Source organism: Rhea pennata, chromosome 5 (assembly GCF_028389875.1).
Source record: "Rhea pennata isolate bPtePen1 chromosome 5, bPtePen1.pri, whole genome shotgun sequence".
Classification (NCBI taxonomy): Eukaryota; Metazoa; Chordata; class Aves; order Rheiformes; family Rheidae; genus Rhea; species Rhea pennata.
In genome coordinates, this window is record NC_084667.1 from 1809387 (window position 1) to 1831901 (window position 22515).

The 22515-nt window shown below is 42.4% G+C and overlaps 2 protein-coding genes across 3 annotated transcripts in view; one reads left to right on the top strand and one right to left on the bottom strand.

The window, feature by feature from the left end:
- Nucleotides 1-7698, bottom strand: part of LIN52 (lin-52 DREAM MuvB core complex component) — a 44477-nt gene extending 36779 nt beyond the window's left edge. For both annotated transcript variants that reach the window (XM_062577845.1, XM_062577844.1), the window contains exons 1-5: nucleotides 7670-7698; nucleotides 7522-7596; nucleotides 7321-7358; nucleotides 6796-6862; nucleotides 5569-5652 (exon numbers count right to left, since the gene is read on the bottom strand). In XM_062577845.1, coding sequence (XP_062433829.1) covers nucleotides 5569-5652; nucleotides 6796-6862; nucleotides 7321-7358; nucleotides 7522-7596; nucleotides 7670-7688 — 283 coding nt within the window. In that variant the 5' untranslated portion in view covers nucleotides 7689-7698. The remainder of the gene's footprint in view (nucleotides 1-5568; nucleotides 5653-6795; nucleotides 6863-7320; nucleotides 7359-7521; nucleotides 7597-7669) is intronic.
- Nucleotides 7699-8140: 442 nt separating this feature from the next.
- On the top strand, nucleotides 8141-20548 carry ALDH6A1 (aldehyde dehydrogenase 6 family member A1). The gene is made up of 12 exons (XM_062575882.1): nucleotides 8141-8157; nucleotides 8354-8419; nucleotides 10752-10826; nucleotides 12237-12398; nucleotides 12976-13054; nucleotides 13590-13892; nucleotides 14457-14578; nucleotides 14968-15157; nucleotides 16765-16946; nucleotides 18216-18395; nucleotides 18593-18691; nucleotides 19000-20548. The coding sequence occupies exons 4-12, from the start codon at nucleotides 12285-12287 to the stop codon at nucleotides 19102-19104; spliced, it is 1374 nt and encodes a 457-aa protein (XP_062431866.1). The 5' UTR covers nucleotides 8141-8157; nucleotides 8354-8419; nucleotides 10752-10826; nucleotides 12237-12284; the 3' UTR covers nucleotides 19105-20548.
- Nucleotides 20549-22515: the final 1967 nt, after the last annotated feature.

The window sequence follows — 22515 nt, forward strand, 5'->3', positions numbered from 1 at the left end:
AAACATGACCCTCGATAGCTGGTATCAAGCACTTCTTCCAGCATATACTAGCATTTGCTCAAGCAGCATGCTGAACATATATGGAAAATAAATCACTAACAAAGAAAATAGCAGCAATGCTTCTGGAGTCCAGTGAAAGTCAAGGCAGGAAAAACCATGGGGGAGTACAGATATGGACACTTGGTCCAGCAAATTCAATAGTTACCTCATCAGTCTTGACAAAATTTGCCACAGATACATAGTCATTCTTATATGCTTGAATTTAGAGGAAAAGTACAAAACAACTCCAAATAAAAATTTAACAAAAATCTGATGGACAAGTCCATTGACAGAAAAACTATAAATGGAACTCACATTCCTGGGTCAGTTATCCCAAATCTTCTAACATTTAAAGCAGATACTGCCTGCAAGCACCATTATTTCCCCAAATTAGTCGGGCTTTAAAAAGATCAGTCTTTTTACCAACTCTTGCACTAGGTAAGCTAGTCCATAATATAGCGAAATAGCAGTAGCCAGCTATGCTCTCCTGCATCAGTGAGATATTACAAAAAGGCATTATAGCTGTGATATCAGGTGTATATATACTTTAGGACTTCTGAACCAGTATAGCAAGTGATATCATATCTGAAAGTGTTAGAGATGAGGAATAGCGTGGCCATCAGAAAGCCTATCCCCATTCCTTCAGTGATTTATTGGTTTTCTTGTTCCCCCATCCTATTTGTCACTTTTACACATTGGTTTATTCCAAGATGCGGTACTATATATATATGTGTATATATATATATATATATATATATATATATATATATACACACACACACACATATATATAAATATAAAAGATTTCCCCCCCTCTGTGTGTGTACCTCCCATACATGACACTGTGTACACATATCCGGAAGGATTGCACAGCAGATCTTTAAAAAAAAAAATTCCTGCAATCAAAGATAATGAAACCTTAACACTGAGCTCAATAGCAACACGTGCCCTTCCCAGAACTGCTCAGGGAATCAAGACCTTAAAGGTCTAAAATCTACTTTGACTCAGCTGATCTGAAAGCTTACAGGTTATAGAGTAGAAGAACAGAGCTACTTGGTCTTACTTAGATGCATTATTTTCAAACTCGATGCTTTGTGGGCCACAAATACCAAGGCAAGATCTGTGATACGTCTTCATCTGATCTAGGAACCCAGTCTCCTCCTTGCTTACCTCACCAGCTAGGGCATCCTATTTCTGCAGGGTTCACTACCTAACTCCAAGCAAAGAGTGTTGGTGGGGGACAGAGAATAAATAGATCGGACACCTAAGGATGGCCTACTCTTTAAGGGGAAGAAAAATATTATACTTTATATAAAAATTTAGTATATATACACATTTCAGATATGCCACAAAATGCTGCTTCATTTCAGGAAGGCCAGTTGTGCTTAGAGCAAGTTTCCTGCTAAGTAAGTGAAGGGTTTTCTGCAAGGGACAGACAAGCATCAGCAAGAATCCATCCATTAGCTTGCTAGAAGGGTTAAACATGAGATTCTTTCTGATCATCTTAGAGATCCTTTCTGTTCCACAAGAAAGATGATCCTAAAAGTGAGTCATCAGCAAATTAAGTGGTCTAAGTAGGAAATTCTGATTTATAGCAAAAAAACAGTCTTGCCTTTCATTTGCAGTTTGATGGCCTGCTTCTTAGTAAAATGGAGATGAATATATATGGGGTAGTACAGCCAAGAGCCAAAAATGTACAAGAGAGACAAGGGTGCTCATTCATTTGCTAAAATGTCATGTTGAGAATAAAACTACCAAAAATCTGCTAAACAGAAGTCATCATTTTAAAACAAAAAAAAATCCCCCCAAATCAGCCATTTATCTTGCCTGAGTAAGAACTAAATCTACTATGTGCTACTGAAGCCAGAGAATCAGTTATGTAGCTAGAAAGATCAATAATTAACTTATTCAGAAAGAAGTAACTGGTCCCTCAGAAAAAGGGGAGGGAAGTAGCATTAACTGTTTCAGTTGTCAAATGCCTGCTTTCAGACTACTATCTCGAATGCTCAGATTGATCTGCTAACAGACAACACTACTGCAGTCCACACGGATGCATTCTGCATGTCACAAATCATAACTCAGTCATCTTATCCTCCATTAAATGCCCACATAAAATAATTGGTGGAGCTCTGCTAGCATTACTACAGTTTGAATATTCAGTGTCTCAAACCACTAATATTAAAAACCTCAGAAATTTCAAATTGACTGTGACCTGAACTTACTGTAGCATCTGAAGCAGGGCAAGCCTATTCAAATTCACTTGGTAAAGCAAAATTTGCAAAGAAGCAAGCACTCATTAAAAGGCACTGACTTAAAATCACATAAATATTTGCAGCTTGAAGTGCAGACCAGTAAAACAGTAGCGACTGTAAAACTAGCAATTTTTAAAGGCTGCAAACAACTGTAAGTCAAAACAGGTATCAAACAAGCTGGAAAGAAAATATGAATCATTTACTAGTAATTCCATTTGATTCTCAGAAGCCATAAGGCATTGTCAAAACAGCCAGGATTAGAGAGAGTAGAGGTAACAGAGGGGGAAAAAAAAAGTGGTGAGCAGTTCACTAAAGAACAAAAAACTACTAGTCTTCTAAGGAGATAAAGAAAAGAGGAACCAAGGAAACCACGGCCAAAAGGTTAGAGACAGTAAGAATTATATACAGTAAGAATGGGGAATCCAGATAATATTGAATGAGTCCTAGATGGAACAAACATTCAACACACTTCTTCCATACTCGTCAAGAAAGCCAGCTTATACAGTCATCTCACAAATGAAAATGTTTTCCTATACAACATTCTTCTAAGTTAGCCTGTATCATCTCCAAGTCATCAAATTCCAATAATTTGCAGGCATCAGTTGTAAGATACCTAAAAGAGTTCTGTGGACTATTAATGCTCCCTTTTGGTAATTCTTGGATCACTCAAGATGCTCCCAGAGACTGCAAGGAGCTGGCACTATGTCAGTATTTTAAAAGGACAAGTATGATAGCCCTAATAATTAGGAATTTATCAGATTTCCACTGATGCCAAGCAAAACAGTAAAAAAGGTAACATGAATCTAAGTAGCAAGGCACATAATTTGGTAATTATGAATTTATGAAATTTGTCAAATCAACTGCTCAGATTTCAATTTTAGTGTAGCAATAGTGCTTTGACAAATAAAGTTCTTAAAGCTACCCAGTTCCCGCATGTCACTTTGCTTAATGAATTATAACAGAAAATTAACATCGAATACGCTGTAAACTGGTTCAACAACAGACCTCACAAGTAACTAAGCAGACATTAGATACATTTGTAATGTCATGCTGCAGCAATCACTGATCATGCACAGCATTTTATCAACAACCTGGAAGAAAATACAGGTCTTGGAAAATACAAAAGATTGGAGATGAGGTGCAAAAGAGGCAAGTTGAGGGAAATGCAAATAGCAATAAGTTACAGACACAAAAAGGCAGGATTGTTTCTCATTCTGAATACAAATATGTGAAAATACAGTCTAAAGGAACACCGCACATTCAGAACAGAGAATACATGTCACAAAAATTGCCTTGGGAAGAAGCAATTTCAAACATGATGGAAAGTGTGCACAATTTAATAATGTAAATAAAAAAAGCAAGACTTCTTTGGGAAGCTCGTGCTGCCATCTAGAGGAGACTGGCCCACAGCTTTTTTCTCTCCTGCTTTTGATAGGCAGTTTCAGTGAGCAGCCATATAAACAGGGACTATTAAAATTCAGTACACAAATGCATGATCAAATCAAATACACCTCTGCCTCCAAAACACAAGTCCCTTGACTTTAACAAATAAATCTTTTAGGTTTTTCTTATTGTTCTCTCACTAAATCTGTAAGTGAAAAGAACTTAAAGCCAGAGTATTAGGAAAAAAGGTTCTGAAAACCCTTGTTCAAACTGCATTTTGTTTTCTGTGAGAAGTTTAAGTGTACAACTTTTAACAGACAAATACTGTAGTTTAAATAGAAACAGATTTCAGTGACAAGAAGGAACAAACATGAAGACAGCTTTCACAAGCCTTGAAAATGCAAGATTCCAGCTCCCATACACTGTAATGGTTTTAACTCTTGGACCTCAGATATTATACTCTTTTCTTATTTAGTCTTCTTTTTATTTTTTTTGTTCTCAGTAAAAATAAACAGAAATAAATGCAATACAAATATTGCTAACTGAACAATACAACCTGTTAGCTTTAATATAATTGGAGACTGTTCAATTTTTCATTGCAAAGCTGCTTGACATTTAGACCTACAGTTTACTTAAAGCTAATCCATATGTAGAATGCCCCCACTGTGTCTTTTACTAAGATATTGCTTTACTGTGCTTTAACTGCTGCACTATAAAATGCTTTATACAGTCTTAAGAAATTTCAGCTCTGAAAGAAGAAATATGCGCATGCAAGAGTGCTAAAACAGGCTTAAAAACCTAATTGGAAAGAAAGCATTAGAGTATCCTCTGCTTAGAGGCAGTAAGACTCTAAAGTACTACTACTTTTTGTTGTCCACTGAAAAAGCAGGGAAGGGCTTTGCACTATGTTACTTACATGTATCACAATACAAAGCTGATGAGGAAAACTGAGGATTTTTCCTAGTCTCAAAGGAAGTTAAAACTTTCAAAGCTCCATGCTTACCCTAGAGTAACTCCAAATAAAGTTCAAGCTAAACCAAAATTAAACAGAAAAATATTAAGTATGTCAGTATGTATCCTGCAGACAGTGTTTAAAGAAAGCTCAATCCTCAAAGCTGGATCAGCCTGATAACAAGAGTTGTGAACATGATGATAAAGGCAACTCTTTCTTCAAAGGTTTGACAGAAGTTTGCTGATAGTAAGCAGGCTGAAAGCCAGCTTTAGTACTGGATGACATGAGCTCTATCCACAGCTGACAACAGAAAAAAAAATATCAACAACAGAAGCAGGAAAAGGAGTATAAACACTAACTCATAGCAGAATCCTAAACACAAGTAAGAGTTCCACTGAGGAGACTGTACATTTAAGTTTCACAGAAATACTGGCATAAATATCCTGAAAATATTTTCAGTATCCAAATGAGAAGTAAGCAAAGAGCAACATGATTTATATAAGTCAACGTAAGTCAGGAACAGAAGCACACAGGCCACTAGACAACAGCAGACTGGTGTAAGCAAGACCTCTCGCAGTTTCTGCTGAGACCATTTTCCCCATGTAGATAGGCTGCAAGTTCTCTCTCCTTGTTTTGGAAGATTACATACCCAAATTACTGCACTGTTTACCTATCACATAAATGAATTTCATTTTCTAATGTTAAGACCCAAAGTTACAAAATCTTAAGTGTGGCCCATTAAGTCACACTGTACCCCTGACAGACCTGTTTTGGGCAGCTACTAAGAGACTGGCATTCAGTACTCCCTCCATCCGGAGGGCTTCCTATTGCACTGCTCTTGCCATCAGACGTTTGCCAAAGCTGCCGATCCACTCCCAGCTACAGACATACCACGAGCAGCTGTCTGCAGTGCAGGCAGTCACATCTCCATACAGCACTTACATTCATCCAGTCCCAGCTGATAAGCTAAGTTCTGCAGGCCCCGAACCTTCTCCATCAGGTTAGCAGTAGTGAGGCTCCCCAACTCTAAAAATATAGAAAAGGATGATTTTTAACAGTCTATAGCCCTCTAGTGGCAGTGTACCTGTGCTTACTACTTCACAGAGCACCGTCTAGCCAAACTTTTGAGAATACCTATTCCCACTGAACAGAATACTTTCTTTAACTCTCACATTTCAAATATCAGAGCTAAACAACCCCAAAGCAGAAACAGCAAGCAAAATAAAATAAAATAAAATAATAATAAAAGGTTAGCATTTAATGGTTCAAAACCAAAACTGAGGAAAATAACTATCTTTGTAATCTCTTTAGCAGAAGCTTATTCCCACTACATATTTAAGCAAGCCTGTTTAGTCTCATGCAAACAGGCACCATTATCTTTGCCTAATGCATTAATGCACCATCTCAGAAGGTGTATTCTATTTCTCTTCTTTGTTATCCTTATACAGTTCTCACAATCTTGTCTTAGACTTCTCTTCAGAAACACACTACTTCTAAGGAATTGAATTTTTTGAGCAAACTGATTCTTCCAGATCACTAGCACAGGCTGCTTTTGAGCATCAATTCTCCCGTGCTCATTTCTTCGTAGTTCAGTATGGTAGGTGTTACTGCACCACAGCCAGGCTGTGGTAGTCCCACAGTCACCTCGACCAAGCAGAATCTATTGCCTTAACTCTTTAGTTGTCACATCACAGTTGGTAATGCTCCATGTAACTGAAAAGCATTAGTGGTTTTACACTACATAGCTTGCTCTGCACCACATTTGAAGAGAAAAATTGTCTATTAAGTATAATAATTTATGTAGCATAACAACTAACTAGAATAAATAAGTAAATAACTAGCCCAGTAATCTGTCATTCAACAGCTCACTCTTCCTACATTAACAAGTGCTTTTAATTAGTAAAAAAATTGCTCAAATTACTCTTACATGGGCTCTTATTTAAATGCTTTTGTAGTCAATACAGACATAAAATTATTGCTATATAGTCGTAAAGAGCATACCACACACAGCTGAGAAGTTCAGCATGTTTGCCTTCACTCAGGAACAGTCCTCCTGCTCTCCCCCAACCAGCCTCAGCAATAGCTGTTTCCCTATCTGGCCCTCCTCTCCCCTTAAAAAAACTGCTCTGGCAATCTTACCTGCTACTCAAAGGCACTGTCCGTACTCACCCTTTAACATATCAATATCATCATTTTCTAATTCAGCCATCCATTTGGGAGGAGAACTAGTAATAGGCTGTTTGGGGGGAAAAAAACATAACTCAGAATAAGTCCATTGTGCATTTGTAGCAGCATACAGACAAAAAGCATGTCTGATCTCAGATTCTAGAAAACAGTCACACTGGCAGTAAAAATAAGAGGATTGTAGGTGCTCTGCAGAAGTTTTCCTATGCTTAGCCTAGCTTTCTAACTTTCTCTAGATTTTTTGGAGGGAAAGCCAGCACACCACCACTCAAAAATAGAAGATTGTATAAAGAACAGTATTTTCTGAAGGTCTTTTAAAACCTTTTATTTCTTCCAAGGCCTAGCACACGACGCTCACAGTGAGGTATCAGGAGAGAAGCAGGGGCTTACACTGAGGCATTCTCAAGTCACAGTTAAGAAACGCTTTAGTAAAAGAGGTCACAAAGCTCACAGCAGGAAAAGCAGCTCAGAACAGGGGAAAGCCCGAGGTGCAAACAAAACATCGCTTACGCTTTTGAAGGAGGCGGCGAATTCAGCAACACCTGGCACTGGGGGAGTTGGGAGGGGGGAGAAAAAACAGCCGTGAGCAGTGGCAGTCAGAGCTACGGGCCGCTACGGCCTCCTTCCGCCGAGGGGAGGCCGCCGCCACCCGTCGAGACGGGGCGGGCGGGAGGCTGCCGCGGCGCCGAGGCCCCGGCGGGCCGCACTCACGCTGCTCAGGCCACAGGTCCGGCGAGGCTCGGTCCAGCTTCTCGAAGCTCAGCAGCGAGGCCTCCAGATCCGCACCTGCAACGCACAGCGGTGAGGCCGAGGCTGAGGCCTCCCCCCCGCCCCGACCGCCATCCCCGTCCCGCCTCACCGTCCCCGGGAGCCGCCATCTTGCCCCGCGTCACGTGACGCGCCGCCCGCGGGAACGGGCCGCGTGACCCCCCCGCGAAGGCCGCCCCAGGCGCCCACGTGTCGCGGCGGCCGCCGCCAGGAGGCGTGGCCTCTCGGGCCGGCTCTCGGCCAATCCGAGCTCCCGCGGCGAGCGGGCGTGCGGGCGCGCGCGGCCAATGGGCAGCCCGCAACGGTGGGCGGTGAGGGCTAGGAGGCGCGGCGAGGGGGGCGCTCTCCGGCGGCGAATGGCCGAGCGCCGCGAGGGCGGTGCCGGAGCGGCGGGAGCGGGTTGGGCGAGGCCGGCGCCCCGGCGGCCAATGAGCGCGCGTGGGGGCGGTGCCTGGGGGGGCGGCGGCGGGGGGCGCCGTCGGGGGGGACGCGTCGTTCGAGGCCGGGATGGCGGCGGCGGCGGCGGCGGCGCGCGGCGCCTGGGGCGCCTGGGGCGGGCGGCGGCGGGCGGCGCTCGGGGTGAGGCGGCGGCCGCCGTGGCCGTGGCCGTGGCCGTGGCCGTTCCCTCCCCCTCTCCCCCCGCAGCGGCTGTCGGCGGAGGCCCGTCCCGGGGCGGGGGGCGGCGGGTGCAGCCCGGGCCGGGCGGGCCGGAGGCCGCGGGCCGCCGTCGGGAGCCCCGCCGCAACCGCGCCCTGTGCGTTTCCCTCCCGTCCAGCTGCCGCGCAGAGCCGGTGCCGCGTGGGTCGCCTCGGCCGCCGCCTCCTCCTCCTCCTCCGCGGCGGTGAGTGCGGGCGGGGGGGCGGGAGGCACTCGCTGCACGAGCGGCTCGTTTGGCCCCAGGGCCGAGGAGCCCCCGGACGGCGCCGGAGCCGTTGTCCGCCGGCATTACCCCGGCCCGGGAGTTACCCCGCCGAGCCGTGCTGCAGGCTCCCGTGCGTGTGCCGGGGAGCGTGGCTTGGCGCTCCGCTTTCTCCCTCTTTATTAAATACGGTTTATATATATACATATACATATATATATATATATATTTGTATTTATACGGTTGATTAAACACGGCTTGTTAAGCGTACAGTTAGTTAAGCAGCTTTCTCCCCGCTTGATTTTTACACTTCTTTTACCATGTATAATATTTCTTCAGTAAGAGCAGCCAAAAAACAACAACAACAACAAAAAAAACCCATACAATTACTGAGCATGTGTGAAAAAAAGGTTCCTTCAAGCTGCATGCCTGTCTTCGCGTAGTCTGCCTGCGGTAGAGACCGGCTCTGATTTTCTCAGGGCAGTATTCAACTGCTTTAGCTGCTGCAGTGTCTCTTTTTGTTCCGGTATCCGTGACTGTACGCTTTCCGAGATCTGAAGGGGTAAGTCGTGATTGCCCGAACAGTCTGCGCTTCTGCAGTCCGTGTTCCCACAGCAGGCTCGTTCTCTACGGAAGAAGAGGGGGAGATCTTATGGAAGAAGTGTAGTCAATCCTAATTCCAGCATTTCCTAAATTGCGTAATTTTTCCTTGCATGTGGAATTCCCTAGTGTCTTTTTTTAAGCCATTTGAAAAAACCCAAGTTCCGTTGTCCTGAAGCCCACGTGAGTGATAGAGCTTTGGAGCCTGCATGTCCACTGCAAATATGTGCAACTTGGCTAATGGAGTTACTGATAGCAGTAGGAGTTTGTCATTCTTTATTTAGAGCAGTGCTGAAAGACCTTTGCGGGCAGCAGAGGAGCTGGGAGGGTTCTTGCACTTAGTTTCGGAGGGAGTATGATTTCATGAGCACTGGCTATTCTGTCTCTCTTCCCCAGGTGTAATATCCCCTGCACGATCACCTGCGATGCTTTGTTTTGGACCCACTTCTCTGTTGCCCCCAGATCAATAGGTCTTTCTTATCCCTTGCTAGTCTTACTTTACATGTCTCATATTAGTCCTAGTTTCTCAGCTTGTCCCACTCTGTTTGCTCTTTTTTTCATTTTTTCCCCTACTCTCATCCAATTTTCACTCTCACTGCTTGTCTAGCTAACCCTGTTTCTTTTCCTTATTCTTCCTCTCATCTCTGCCCCTTCACTATGCCTTGGATTGCATCCCAGTCCTCATCTGTCTGTCATAATTCCATGGCCTAACTTCTTTCCTTCACACAGCTCCATGTTTTGGGTGTTTTTTTAATATATTCTAGTCTTTTTGTCAGATATGTCCCATTTCTGTTCTTTGTGCTGCAGGTCCATTCCCCCTTTATCTTACCTGTTATTCATGCACCATCCTTTTCTGGACCTTGTCTTCCTGCAGTTCTTTTACCTTCCCCGCTGTTCTCTCCATGATTAACTGCTTCCCAGTTTCTCCTGGTTCTCTCCGAACCTCCTAATATCCGTTCCGTACTGTTAGTTTCCAGTTTCTTCATTTATGCCGGCCCAGCCTGGTTTCCTGCTTGCTACAGTTGTGTTGCCAATCCAGTGCTAATTACAGCTTATAGCCCTGCTTTTCCTTCTGGCCTGAATTTAGCTGAACTCTTATTCCAAACTTTGCTTTTCCCTCCTCTGCACCTGAAATGCAGAGTTCTGTCTCCAACGCTGCGGGCAAGGAGAATCACTGTGAACTCGGCAAATGCAGGTTCCTTGCTCTTAGTTCCAAGCCCAAATGATCATCCAGTTTTCTGCCTGCAGCTGTGAGCTGGGGAGGTGAACTTACATGATGGTTTGGTGGGAAGGAAGTGTGTAGTACAGGCTGCACTGGCTACATAGCGTTCTCAAAAAGTGGAATTATTCACCATTTTTTCTGAACATTTACGAATTGCAGTTTTTCAGTCTCCTAACTTACTAAACTTTGGGTGATTAAGTAGATTGAAATACTTCTGAATGTAAGTTTAACAATATATATTTTCTTGAACTATTTTTAGAAAACTTTGTGGCCAGTGTGGTTGAAAGTGGGCAAGCAGAGGGTGGATAGCATGAAAAATTGCAGCCCGAACAGGTAGCTGGGCAGAGCTGTAAAGCATTGGGTCTAAGCCCTCTAACGGGCAGGGCGGCGTAGCGGTGAGTGGCGAAGGCCTGCCTGTGATAAGGCACGTTAGTGTTTATACGAATACTTGAGACAAAGGTCACTCACTGCCCAGTGTTTTGTCTTCCACAGCCAACAACCAAACTGTTCATTGATGGGAAGTTTGTTGAGTCCAAAACTACTGAATGGATCGATATCCACAACCCAGTAAGTGAAATGGTCTCTGTGTATGTATCAGCAGCCACTGTGCAGCAAGGGTCTGTGCCTCTATTGAGTCATTTGGTGAAAGTACATACACTTCTTGAGAAAGGTTTAGACTTTGAGATTAAGACAGATTTAGCACTGTGCAATTGCTTTTCAACTGCATCTTCATATGAAATGTTGATCTTAGGAAAGTGATGACCTCCTTTCTCTCCCCATGTATCGTAAAACCCAAAGAGAGTTTATCCAGATATCCAAAGGGGAAGCTTAAACACTACTTGCTGGGTTTTTTTCCCTTTTCTTTGCTCTGAGAATAGTATCGCGAATTTTGGAAGGATTTTTTTCACTCTCTATGTATGCAACCTCATGTGATTTGATGTCAGCTGAATGTAAAAGTCCTCAAAGAGACTGATTTCACTCTCAGACCAAGGGGAAAATCCTGACAGCTGAAGCTCCTCTTCTGTCCTTTGAGAGAGCTTCCATCTGTGAGCCGCAATATTCACAGTGAATTTAGATGCTTGCAATGCAAAACTTATATTAGTAGCACTTGCGTTCATCTCAGTCCTCCACCAAAGACAAATGGAAATAAGATGATGTTCCAGGGTTTGACCCTTGAAGTAAGCATTTGGTCAGCAGTTTCTACAACTTTTCTCTGTAAAGCCTTATTTTGATATGCTTTGTGGAAGTAATCAGAGCAGCAAGCAACATTCATGAAGCTCATTTAGTCTCTGTGGAGCAGCCAATGTTTGTGTTTCATTTTTTCCCTCTTGTACTTAGTATTTTCTCTCTTAATGATGTACCTGGTGTTTTTGACATGTTAAAGCAGATTTAGTTTTTAAGAGTGCACTGGAAGGAGGCTGAACTGGTAAAGACAGGATATAAAAGTTAAAATATTGTACAGCAAATGTTGATCATAGACTCTTACTTCTGCCTGGTGATCTAGGTGAACTGTAACATGAATGCAAATTGCACAGTCACATGCTACTTTTTTCAAAGGATTCTTGCCTCATTTAGGGCACAGGAGGGACAGCAGATGAGCCAAGACAGTGGAGAGGGAAAAGGACAGAGTCCACAGAAACCTTTGCCTTATCCGCTCTAGAAGCTGAAAGATATGTTATAGCAGACAAGTCACTTCAACTCTAGCATTTGGAAGTCACCTCTAATTTTTCAGCTTTCTGGGTGCCTAATTTGAGAACTTCCGAACAGAGTTTCAGAACTCCTGAATACACAGAGCTTCAGTTGTAGCCAATGCCTTTCATCTGCACCAAGAGAGAAGTCTCTTTTGTACTCTCCCTTTGGAAGTACAACTCCTTTTAGAATGAGGATATCAGGTGTGTGGTGTGAAAGGACAGTTGAATGGTTGAGAGCGATAGTTGGAGAAAGTTGGGCTTTGATGCAGTTTGTTTTTTCCTTCAGGCCACAAATGAAGTGGTTGCTCGTGTACCAAAGGCCACAGCCAGTGAGATGGAGGCAGCTGTGGCCTCGTGCAAAAAGGCTTTTTGGAACTGGTCAGAAACATCTGTTCTGAGTCGCCAGCAAATCCTCCTGCGTTACCAACAGCTCATCAAAGACAATCTGGTGAGACACCTATAGCTGAGCATGATGGTTATTGCTGAGTGCATGGCAGCTGATTCTAGGAAGTTGATTCAAACGGTTATGGTTTATTTGGTGGGGCAGCATTGCCATGATTGAGGAGCTGATGGAGGCACTGTACTTGAGAGGTGCAAAAAAGCGGTCTCCAGGCAAATGAGATCAGAGAGGCATCTTCTTGGGGAATATTCTTCTGCATTAGTTCCTTTGTCAAAAGAGGAACTTTGAACCTTGATAGAAAATATGCCAGTTGAAAAAGTTAACGGGAGAAGTGTGTTACTATATCTTTTGATACCCTAGATTGCTTTTTCTGTGCTTCTCTGCTGTGACACATGATAGCTGTAGACTATAAGCCAGCCCCACAGTGTTCTTTTTACAGTGTCACCTGTGTGGCTTATTAACTTCTTGTGTACAAGGAGCAAATCAACCAGTGTTGTCTTTCCTGGGCTCTACTCAGTCTGTTCACTGTGATGTTCAACTCTGTTAAACATGTCCTATGTCTCCATTGTACCTCATGGGCAGGCACTTTTCTAACATTGATGAACTTTGTGTTTTCCATTCTCAGAAAGAAATTTCAAAACTCATCACCTTTGAGCAAGGGAAGACCCTGGCTGATGCTGAGGGAGACGTATTCCGAGGCCTCCGTAAGCTGCTGGCCCTGTTAAAAAAGGGTTTCAGAACGTATAGGAAGGGAGGAAGTCTCCTGAGCAACAGCTGCTCTAGGAGTCCATGCATGTACTTCCCAGCTTCCTTGTGAAGAAAAAGCAATTGGAGCTCTAACTTGAAAAGCTCCATTAGATCATTTTTTTTAAAAAAAGCTACTTCTAAGTTGTTAGTCCCTTCCTTTTCCTATCGGTAACTACAACTAGCTGTACAGCAATAGGAACTTTTTGCTTGTACTCAGATATCTGAAACTGAGTCTTTTACTTCTGTACTTCTTTTACTGGGCTGTTGTGTCTGTGCTCCTATCACACAAACATATAACACACTCAGGAGAGAATCCACTCACCACCAGCTCACAATGCTTGGCAGAGCAAAGGAATCTTGTGGAGCACAATGACTTTAAGTTGTGGGGAAAGAGGCTGGAAGAAAGATTTGGGTCAAGGCAATGGTGAGAAGGGAGTTTGGGGCCTGAATGTTAACAGATCACCCAGTGGCATGTTGCCCTTTCTGCTGCAGAGGTGGTTGAACATGCCTGCAGTGTGACATCCCTCATTCTGGGAGAGACAATGCCCTCCATCACTAAAGACATGGACACTCACACCTACCGTCTGCCTCTGGGAGTGTGTGCTGGAATTGCACCATTCAATTTCCCAGCCATGATTCCTCTTTGGATGTTTCCCATGGCTATGGTTTGTGGAAACACTTTCTTGATGAAACCATCTGAGCGTGTTCCAGGAGCACTCATGTTCCTTGCAAAGCTATTTCAGGATGCTGGTGCCCCAGATGGGACCCTGAATATCATCCATGGACAGCATGAAGGTAACAATAGCCCTTGTTGGGAGATGGCTGGAGCGTTGTGGTGTATTCAGCGAGGGTACTAAAGAAGTTGGGGAGTCTGTTAGTACTGCTTTAAGAAGTTGGGGAGTCTGTTAGTACTGCTTTAAGATAGATCTGGAAGGGCACTCAAGCCTTGGAGGGGAAGGGAGGTGACTGAGAGATTAAATGCAATTTGCATCAAAATTTTAAGGAGATAAAGTGGCCAGAATTTGGGAGGTTGGGGATCAGAGTTACCCTGGCATGTAAGTGCTCAAATTCTATTAAGCTACATAAGTTCCAAAAGAAATAAGTAGATAAATCATCTTGGTTTTCTAAGGGAGCCTAACCAAAAATTAGGTACTTAGGTGCCTTACTGAATATGCAGTGGATACCAGTATTGTATCAGTAGAAATCAGTGGAGAGATGCATGGGCTGGCAGTAGGGGACCTTAAATGAGGAGAACACAGAGACAAGAGTATAGACAAGGAGAAAAAGTACAGACTTTGCAGTATGGGGACGGGAACAAAGGGAAGCTTCTGTGCATAATGTGTTATTTCCTGTTTGAAGCTGTGAATTTCATCTGTGACCATCCGGATATCAGAGCAATCAGCTTTGTGGGATCTAATCAGGCTGGCGAGTACATCTACGAGAGAGGATCCCGAAATGGCAAGAGGGTCCAGGCCAACATGGTAATACCTCTGAATGGAGCGCGCGTCTGCACACCGACTGCCTCTTTGCATGTTAAGACAGACCACGACCCCCAGCCTCAGAAGCTGACTTTGCTACTGTAGTTAAGTGATGAGGCTTCCCTTCTTGCCAGGTTGTTGGTAGCAGAGTCATGGCTACTATAAGGAGAGAGAGGGGTAGTGTAGTGGCTATCACGTCTGCTTTACATGCTGAAGGTCCTAGGTTCAAGCCCCAGTGGAATCAGCACCCGGAAATCTTTGGGAGGTTGGACTTAGATGACCTCCAGAGATCCCTTCCAACCTTACTGATTCTGTGATCCCATATCGCAGAGCTAGAGAGGAAGTGGTGGGAGTGATTAATAGCAGGAGACTCTATATGTGTTATATTGCAGGGAGCCAAGAACCATGGTGTGGTGATGCCTGATGCCAATAAGGAGAACACCTTGAACCAGCTGGTTGGAGCTGCTTTTGGAGCAGCTGGCCAACGCTGCATGGCCCTGTCTACAGCAATCTTAGTGGGAGAATCACAGAAATGGCTGCCAGAGCTTGTGGAGAGAGCCAAAAATCTACGTGTAAATGCAGGTACAAACTTTGATAATTTCTTGTCGGGTACCTGACTTGTGTATGGCGGTGGCTTTTGAGGTCTGTGTATCTGACGTGTCGCAGTGTGTCATTGGGAGCTGTTGGCTACAGAGCTTTGATCTGTAGATCAAAGTGTGTTGTCTGTTTTGGGCCTTGGACTTGTAGTTAGGATTTTGTGGGAAGGCTTAGGGTATGACTATGATGCAAGGATTGACCTTGTTTTAACTGGAGCTTTGAGGTTATCTACTGTACATAAATCAAACCCACCATGTTTATAGCAACTTCACTTAGAGATCCTTCCAGTTCCTAGTAAGCATGCAATACAAAGGAAAAAGTGAGAACAATAAAATACTTAGAAAAATTAGCTTGTTTTTAATTCTAGCAAAAATTCTCCTATCTTTCATGTATTTTTAATAAAGTCCTGAAAATAAAAATTGGAAAAAAAAATTGGGAATTTTTTTCTTTTAAAAATACCTGGTTTGGGATTTTAGCTTCCTGGTGATCTGAAGTTATTCTTCCTCTAGACAAACATTGTAAATATACATACACAGGAAAAGAAAAAGGAAAAAGAAACTTCTCTTTCAGTTTTGCTTTCTTCATTCATGGGCAGGATTCAAGAAGAAGGTCCATTTCTAGCCTGGTACATTTTAATCTCCAAATCCTGGATCAAGTCTTTGGTCTGAAAGGACACCTGGCTGATGTAGTTAGTTCTCTTACTACAGTCCATTTGCATATTAGAGCAAGTCAGCATACGGTATTTGTCACTCCTGCAAGCGGCATGGTTGGAAATAATTGAGAATGCAGTTTGTTCTGATTCTAGCAAAGCTTGAAATGACAAGAGTTCCCTTAAAGAAAGGAAGAAGGAAAATAACAGAATGTAGTGGCACGTAAGATGAGAAAAGGTATCAAAACCTCTGAATCCTAATTCCAAAGGAAGCAGGTAGGATTCAGCTGGCCTCATGTCCTCACTGGGACAAGTGTAGTCTAGATGTCTTGGGGACAAAAATTCCTAGTATGCACAAAGATGGTGTTTCTCAGACAAGCGTAGAAGCTCCAGAATGTGGAGATTGTGAAGAATTCTCTTTGTACAACATAGAAAAGGCCTGTTTTGTCTGACAGACTTGTGTAATTTAAAATGCCAATGCCTGGAATGTCAGAAACCATGTACTTGTATTTCAGAGAATTCATAGTCTATTTGATCTCTTTTTGACACTGTTCAGCTATCAAATTAAAGTCTAAATTAGCTCACTTCCTTTGGCTGCAAGCTAAACTTGTTCTTTGTAGCAATTTTATGTATATAAAAGGGAAGATGAACCTTTGTTACTTCTGACCACTCTTGTTTAGCAAAGCTTTTGAAAACTAAATTTAAAGAGCCACAAAGTTGATCTTCAGCACAGTATTACTCAGCTCTTCAAACTTACAGCTTCTCTTATCTGCTGGTTTTGACAGTTGTAGGCTATTCCTTCTATTCATTAATGGCACAGATCTTGGTTCTGTGTCCCAAATCATCAGGATTTTCATAATTTTACTGGCAATACAGTTATCTCCTTGCTGCTTATGAAGAGGAAGCTGTCAGGGTTAAAAACTTTGTCTCTGCCTTTTCACAGGAGATCAGCCTGGTGCAGATCTAGGGCCCCTGATCAGTCCCCAAGCTAAGGAACGGGTTTGCCATCTGATCGAGAAAGGAGTAAAAGAAGGTGCCAGCCTTCTTCTGGATGGACGTAATATCAAAGTGAAGGGCTATGAAAATGGCAATTTTGTTGGGCCAACAATCCTTGCCAATGTCAAGGTAAGATAACCAAGAGTAGTGCTTGATGCCATATATCACAGGGTCAGTGGAAACGCGGGTTAGACAAACCAGTCGATAATCAATAATCACCAGGTAGAAAGCCTATAAAGGGCTGGGCTTTCCCTTGCCAGCACAGATGCTTAAAGAAGAGTATGAGGAACAGTCAAACGTTCAGCATTCCTTCCTCCATTATACCCTCCTGCAGTTTGTAACTTAAGGACTTAATGAACCGAAAGTTGTGTTTTGTGGAAGCCTTCGCAAGAATGATATAGAATAAACTACAAAATCTCTTTATTGTTGAATATATTCACAACTTTACTGGGTCAGCATAATGCATAATGTGCAACCACATCTCAAGTGGTTTTTCACACTTAAGTTCATATTTTTATTTTTATGCAGTTAGCTGGTATCATTTCTTCAGTGTTGAAGTATTCAATTCATTTTAGGCCTTTTGGTGAGTGATTCCATGACACCAGACCAGTCTTGATAGTTCTGCTGTTGTACTTTATATTCTTAGGATTTTATGTACTTGATGTACATAATTCAAGCTTTTACTCTATCTTAGAATTTTCTTGCCTTGTTCTCATTAAATATGTCAAAATGTTTTCATTTCCTTTGGTGTATCATAAATGTTGTGAGATTTCCCATTCAAAAGTAAAAGTTCCACTGAAATTTTGTGATTCTTAGTTTGTTATTCAATGGTGTGGTTAATAATAATAGCCACATAAAATTTGCAGCTTGTCAAAGATGTGTTTGCACGTGTACAGCTGTCTTTTGAACACCTGGGAATGCTTGGAAGTCTGATTGGGGAAATTAATGAAGTACACTATAGTCAGAGTGCAGGATGGGTGCAATAGATGCTGGGAAGTGAGAAAGAGACTGGTAGAAGAATGAGCATGGGGCTGATACAAATAGGTAACTGCCAAGACTAGAGGATGGAAGGCTGTGGCTGCTGTCAAAAAGAACTGAAGTAAACTATCCTGAATTAATCCCGACTTTAATCTGCCTTGATCAAAGAGTAGACCTCTGTCACTGAAGTTAGGCAGTAAAAGCAGAAAGCAAGTTAGGGATTAAAAGTGGTACCCTCCTTGATGGACTGCAGTTAGACAGCAGGGCACGGGAGATGGTGGAAGGGCAAGGAGGCTGTAAGGATGGCCTGTGGCAATGCAGCATGACGGGTGATCCTGAGAGTATTCTGAGCACGAGTGGCATGTGTGTTTGCTATATGCTGTTGATACAAGGTGATTTATCTGCTATTTGTCTTGGCAGCCAAACATGACTTGCTACAAGGAAGAAATCTTCGGGCCTGTCTTAGTGGTTATGGAAGCAGACAATTTAGATGATGCAATTGAGATAGTGAACAACAATCCCTATGGAAATGGAACTGCAATCTTCACCACCAATGGAGCCACAGCTCGAAAATATTCCCACTTAGTAGATGTGGGGCAGGTATGTTAAAGGGAGAATTGCTGCCGTTAGAGCTCACCATTTACAGTGGGTGGCCATCCAGCGCTGTTGTGGCTGATCACTCATTGTGGCACAGCTCTTACGTGGCAAGTCTCAGATTTAAGGAAACAAAATGCAGTAGGTTGCAGACTGCTACTTCTTTCTCTTGTGATTAACGTGGCAACTTTCCTTTGGTTTAGGTGGGTGTCAATGTTCCGATCCCAGTACCTCTGCCCATGTTCTCTTTCACTGGCTCGCGTGCTTCTTTCAGAGGAGACACCAATTTCTATGGCAAACAGGTAACTAATTCAGAGTACGCTATTAGACTGAATTGCAATAAATCGTGTTAGAAATGGCGATGGGGAGACCATCATCAAACCTTATGAGTAAGGTAGAGATTGAAGAAGGGATTGAGAACTGGGTAGCAAGCTTTCTCTTGGCTCAGAATCCGGGGAACTGGTAAAGGGGACAGGATGATAGAGTGGCTCCCACAAAGGAAAGCTTGATCCTGTGTAGATGTAGAGGAACTGCTTGAAATATTCCTGGTGCAGACCTGAAAAATTCATTAGGCCAAACATCTGATTCCTGTGCATCTTCTTTTCTCCAGGGAGTGCAGTTCTACACACAGCTGAAAACTATTATCTCTCAATGGAAAGAGGAAGATGCCACCGTTACCAAGCCTGCTGTGGTTATGCCAACTATGGGGAACTAAATGCAGCCTTTATAGATGCTTTCCCTGGTGCCCTGCTCCTTCTGTGCTGCAAACACTTACCAGCTTTGTCCTCACTATCACCGTTTTCTTGGGAACGAATAGAAAGCTCCATTTGCTCAAGGGTCTCTGTTTCTAGTTAAATCAAGCAGACTCATGTAATACACAGTCTGGGTTTTCTGTTGCTGTCAGTATACTGTTTCAAATTCCTTCCAGTAACCTTTCACAGAGGAAACCATCTTATCCAACCAGAAGTGCAGACAGTGGCCTCAGTTTACCTTTCTTTCCAGACCCTCTCAACTTGACCATCACTCTGACTGTTTTCCACTTCAATACTTTTAGCCTTAGTGACTCACCACTGGCTACATTTTGTGGCAGTTCAGCTCTTTATTGTACATTTGAGTTACTCAGATGATGAGCACTCATTTTGAGTGTCATCTCTGGGACACTTTGGATGTCTCAGAGAAGTGTCTCATAGAAGTGATTTCTACATACAATGAAGATACCAAGTATGGGAGTTTCTACTGTTGAAGTTCATAAAATATCACTTTCATCTGCTTAGTGGTTTCCAAAACACCTGGGAGCTGGCTTTTTAAGTTTTTTTTTCAGGAAAGAATACTTGGTTGCTTGTCTGAGGATGAAAGAGATTCCTGGCTGCTGCAGTAACCTTCACTCTGCCTCTAACAGCCTGGAAACTTCAGTTTCTGTTGTGCACATCACTGGTCTCATTTGCTGTCAATTCCATTATACCTGAAATGAGTTGTTGGATGCCTGTTTACTGTGCTAACAGAAATGCACCCACACGGCCTGTAACATAATGACACTGTGGAAGCAGAAACACAGCTGTGTCTGGGTATCATCATGTCACAGAGTTATGTGAGTCTAGGTGGAAGGAGGATTAAGATGTAGAACGGTCAGTAGGAAGGAAGAATAATTTTTTCTATCAGAAAGCATCCAGACCTATTCTCTTGGTTAACTTTCCTGATTATAGCTGTAGTGCATGTGTTGATTGTTTGACTCTCTGTCACATTTGCTCAAATACACAGTAACACCCTCTAGGTACTGCAGGTCCCATTAGTAGAGAAGATTAAGTCTTGATAGACCCTGTCCTTAAGAACATGTGTGTTTTGTAGCTGGAGAGCCTGCTTTTTGATTCCTGCTTCACCTGGAAGGTGATGCAGCAGTGAGGGAACTGCAGGAAGCTCACTGAAGCACTCACAGAAAATACTATTTTAATGATTCTAATCATGATTCATTCTAATTAAACAACCTGAATGTGAACACCTTGTATTCTGCCTTCTGATATAGATGCCTTTTGTTACTGACAGTTGTATATTAGTGCAACTGCTGTGGATCCACTAATGTTTGTATCTCATTTTATCTTTGTTGTACCCTAGAGGAAAGCCTCACCTTTGCAATTTGATTATGAATTAAAAACTTGCTGATACATTGCTGCAGCAAATGACTGTTCCTTGTTAAAATATTTTATAGATGTCATGTTCATTTTATTACGCTCTTTGCAGAGGCTGGTCCGTGACTCCTATAACACATGTATCCAACCTCCTTTACAGCTTTTCAAGGACCTCTGTACCAAACTCCTCAAACAGCATTTCAAGGAATGCTTTGTGTCTGTTTTTACATACACATCACTTGATTACAAAAGCTCTTATGCTGCATATAAATGACTTTATTACAAAGTGAAAAGATATCTTCATCAAATTGTATTATAGAGTTCTAACCAGTAATCCAAATTCTAGATTGTATACAGGATCATCCTAGCTACTGCCTTGGGAAATAAAAAAAATCTTTATTTAAGAAGGAAGAAAATACTGAAGTCATATTTCAAGCTAATTTCAAAGGAGTGCTCATAGCAGACTCAGTGTTTAGAACTGCAGCCTCGTTCACAAGATGATTTCACAAATGAAAAGTGCCAGTGAGAGAGTAACTGCAGTGGCTGTTGGTCTTGTGCATTCAAAACGTACAGCTGCCTTACTCCCTCTTTGGGGTGAACAGCTGAATATGTGGAAGGATTAGTGCAGAAGATGATGACTCAGATAATTCAGCCTGCTGTGTAATGAATGTTAGGCTGGGAGGAATATTCTCTGTGCTGCAAAGGTAAAAACATTCCAGGTAAATCACCATTAACACACTGGCATTCATTCATACACGTGGGAAAGGAATGCTAAATAATAATCTCTAAGAACGTTGCTCTACAGTTGCTCACTTTCAAATCACCTTCCTTTTCTTCCTAATTAGCATTGCTGTTCTGACTTTTCTGTAGCCCTGTTAAACCCTGCTAACTCTGTCTTCAGAAGTTCCTAAGCCAACTTTTCCTATAACAAAATCAGTTCTGTATTGTCAAGCTTATCTGAGGCCTGGAGTACCACAGGAGAATCCCTGCACTATTTCCAGAACAATGTTCTAAATACTTGTATAATCCTTTCATATGTGTGTAAATATCTTTTCTGATTATCTGCATTTTGAAAGAGTTTTTAAACAGATGATTTTAAATAACTGCATTAAAAATATAAATCCTAGATGTACTTTTTTCTAGTTAATAAAATGCCTTTTTAGATCAAGCTGCAGATGCTGACTGATCATGATGTACCTGCCTCATCTCATTGTTGTTACTGTTTTCTGTTCACCTGTTTATCCTCCTTCTGATTTTAACATTCATTATAAAAAATGAATAATATATTTTCTGTATTACACAAACATAAAATCTCATAATAAATTTCTTTAGCCTGTGTTAGAATGCAATCTTACTGCCAGCTCTTTGTCTCATATTTAAAATAGTTTCTTGCCTAGAAGGCACTGCAGTCTAGATTCTCAAAGCTATTGTAACTCCCAATAATTTAAATTAATATAACTACCTTTGAGAATCAGACCCTATGGTCACTTCTGCTTCTATTTGTCTTTTTTCTCCTCTTTCTTTGTAGACTGTGAGCAGTCTTTTATGCCTGACACTGTCTCCAAGTCACATGCCTCTACAATTCACTCTGCAAAAAAGGCCACAAGTCACTTCCATGCCACTTTTGGAAGTGGCTGTTGGACTCACTGAAGGAGCTGTCTGTCATCTTTCCATAGAAATCCTTCCAGTGCTCCTCTTTATGAACTTTATCTGGCTATCTGGTATCTCAGTATTGTAATTTTCTGTGCTATACTCTCTCATGTTTGACACACAACGCTCCATGATAACATGCCAGATGTCCTCTCTTCTAGTTCCTCCAGTGTAAGTTGATACTGTTCACTTTGGAGCAGTGTAATTAGCAATACACTTGTATCTGAGTTTGTATCTGTGAAAACTAGGTATATGAATGCTTCATTTTGCTCCTTGCTCTTAAAGTGTCTCTACACTGAATGCAAAATCATCTTAATAGCTTTTGCCTTTTAATCAAAACCCCCTCTAGCTAG